A 2,376-nucleotide genomic window follows, 5' to 3' on the forward strand; every position below is an offset into this window, starting at 1 on the left:
TTGAATTTAAAAAAGACATGTACCCCTATGTTTACTGCAACATTATTTATAATAGTCAAGATATGGAAGCAACCTAAGTGTCCATTAATAGACGAATGGATAAAGAAGATATGGTGTGTTTGTGTATTCCAATATATATATATGTATATAGTTATATAGAGAGAGGAATGTTACACAGCCATAAAAAGGATGAGATAATGCCATTTGGGACAACATGGCTGGAACCAGAGGGTTCTCCCTCTTCCTTTGCCTCTTCCCCGGCTTGTGCTCTCTCTCTCTCTCATTCTCGCTCTCTCTCTCACTCACTCTGTCTCCCAAATAAATAAATAAAATCTTAAAAAAAAGATATAGGTTTAATTCATGTTTATCAATCTGCCTTGAAAGTACAGAATCTATGATAACAGTAGTGATCTTATCAGCAGGGGCACTGGGATAGGCTATCAGAATGCTGCAAACAGAAAGACTTACCTCTGCCTTTCTGAATCTATTCTGAAGATTAAAATTCCTAAGGGAGTGGAAGGTCTGGCACTGACCATATGCTCATTCCTATACCAGCCACTGTGCCAGGAAGAATGAGTGAATAATGAGTGGGGGAGGAAAGAGGATTTGGGGACACCATGATTAACAGTCTCTCTGGAACTATACTGAACACATGGAATTTAGTTACTGGAAGAACGGTAAAGATAACATAAGCAAGCAATAACAAAGTCTACCATACTGTCTGTTATAAATTAAATATTTTTATAAGAAAAATTGTAAGACAAGAGGTTCATCCATCCATTTTCCTCTGACTAGGACAGAACTACTATCATACCAGGAAAATAGCTCCACCTTTTCTTAACCATTTTAAAGAAAAGATGTAAGGTATGTTGCAGATCCTGATATCAGAAAATTCTCCTTAATATTCAGGCACTACTTATTGCAGTTCTATTCAGTTTCTCCCCTCATCATTCTGATTTTGTAATCTATTACTTGTAACACTAGACACATTTTCTCAAAATTCTTCTCACAGCTGCGTTCACCTCTTTGTTCTTCAGGCTGTAGATGAGAGGATTCAGCATAGGAGTGACCACGCTATACTGCAAGGAGAAGATTAACTCTTGAGTGGATCCTGAATTTGGCATGAGATAGCGGAGTAACCCTGAGCCATAAAAGAAGATCACTGCAGTGAGGTGGGAGGAGCAGGTGGAGAAGGCCTTGCTTCTGCCTGTGGTGGAGCTAATTCTCAGGATGGTGGATAAAATGCGAACATAGGAGAAAAATATCAGGAGGAAATTTCCAAAGAAATGCAGGAGGCTGGAGCAGAGCAGGGCAGTAAAACTTGCAGACACATCAGAGCAAGACAAAGGGTAGAGAGACGGCAGCTCACAGCTGAAGTGGTGTATATTCTGAGCCTCACAGAAGTCTAAATTGAGAGCTACAAGGATATTGATAAGAGCATCCAGAAAAGCCAAGCTCCATGAGCCCCACACCAGCCCCATACACAGCTGTCTGTTTATCATCTGGCCATAAAGCAGAGGGGAGCTGATGGCAACATAGCGGTCATAGGCCATGACAGTAAGCAGGCAGGATTCAGTGCCCCCAGTGGCAAACACAAAGAAGACCTGAGCCAGGCAGCCCTCTACTGAGATGGTTTTCTTCTCAGACAGAAGGTTCTCCAACAGCTTGGGCACAGTGACAGAGGAGTGGCAGAGATCCAGGAAGGACAACTGTCCCAGGAAGAAGTACATGGGGGTGTGGAGGTGTGAATCAGCCCTGATCACCAGCAGGAGCATCAGGTTCCCCATCAGGGTCAGGAGGTAAATAACAAGGAACAGCGCAAAGAGCAGAGCCTGGATCTGGGGGTCAGCAGACAGCCCAAGGAGAATGAACTCCGAAACAACACTGTGGTTTCTCATTGCCTTCAATATTTTCTTTGGACTATAAGAAATAAATCAGGGCGCCTGGGTGGCTCAGTTGGTTAAGCGACTGCCTTCAGCTCAGGTCATGATCCTGGAGTCCCGGGATCAAGTCCCGCATTGGGCTCCCTGCTCAGCAGGGAGTCTGCTTCTCCCTCTCCCGCTCCCCCGTCTTGTGCTCTCTCTCTCTCTCTCTCTCAAATAAATAAAGAAAATCTTTAAAAAAAAAAAAAAGAAAGAAAGAAATCAGATAAAGCCTCTTCTTATGTCTAACAAATATTCAAGGGTTTCAACATTCTCTATTCACAAAGTTTCATGCCTACTCAAAAATTCATGTTCTGAAATTATAAACTTCCCTAAGTCTCTAGATTTCCTAAAATCTGCAATAATCTTTTCTATAGGATTCCAACCCTAGATCAACTTCCTGTCCACTTTTATTGTTCTTTCTTTAATGTCTTAGAATTTATTTTGTTGTTGT

At 42.0% G+C, this 2,376-nt stretch overlaps 1 protein-coding gene across 1 annotated transcript; it reads right to left on the reverse strand.

The window, feature by feature from the left end:
- Positions 1–980: 980 nt before the first annotated feature.
- LOC118543040 (olfactory receptor 8S1-like) lies at positions 981–1,898 on the reverse strand. Its single transcript, XM_036103758.2, has one exon. The coding sequence runs from the start codon at positions 1,896–1,898 to the stop codon at positions 981–983; it is 918 nt and encodes a 305-aa protein (XP_035959651.1).
- Between the last annotated feature and the right edge of the window lie 478 nt (positions 1,899–2,376).

The sequence above is a fragment of the Halichoerus grypus genome, chromosome 6 (genome assembly GCF_964656455.1).
Source record: "Halichoerus grypus chromosome 6, mHalGry1.hap1.1, whole genome shotgun sequence".
NCBI lineage: Eukaryota > Metazoa > Chordata > Mammalia > Carnivora > Phocidae > Halichoerus > Halichoerus grypus.

What these genes read in the sequence shown, in the direction of transcription:
- LOC118543040 (XM_036103758.2), bottom strand. Translation starts at nt 1,898, where the DNA reads ATGAGAAACCACAGTGTTGTTTCGGAGTTCATTCTCCTTGGGCTGTCT.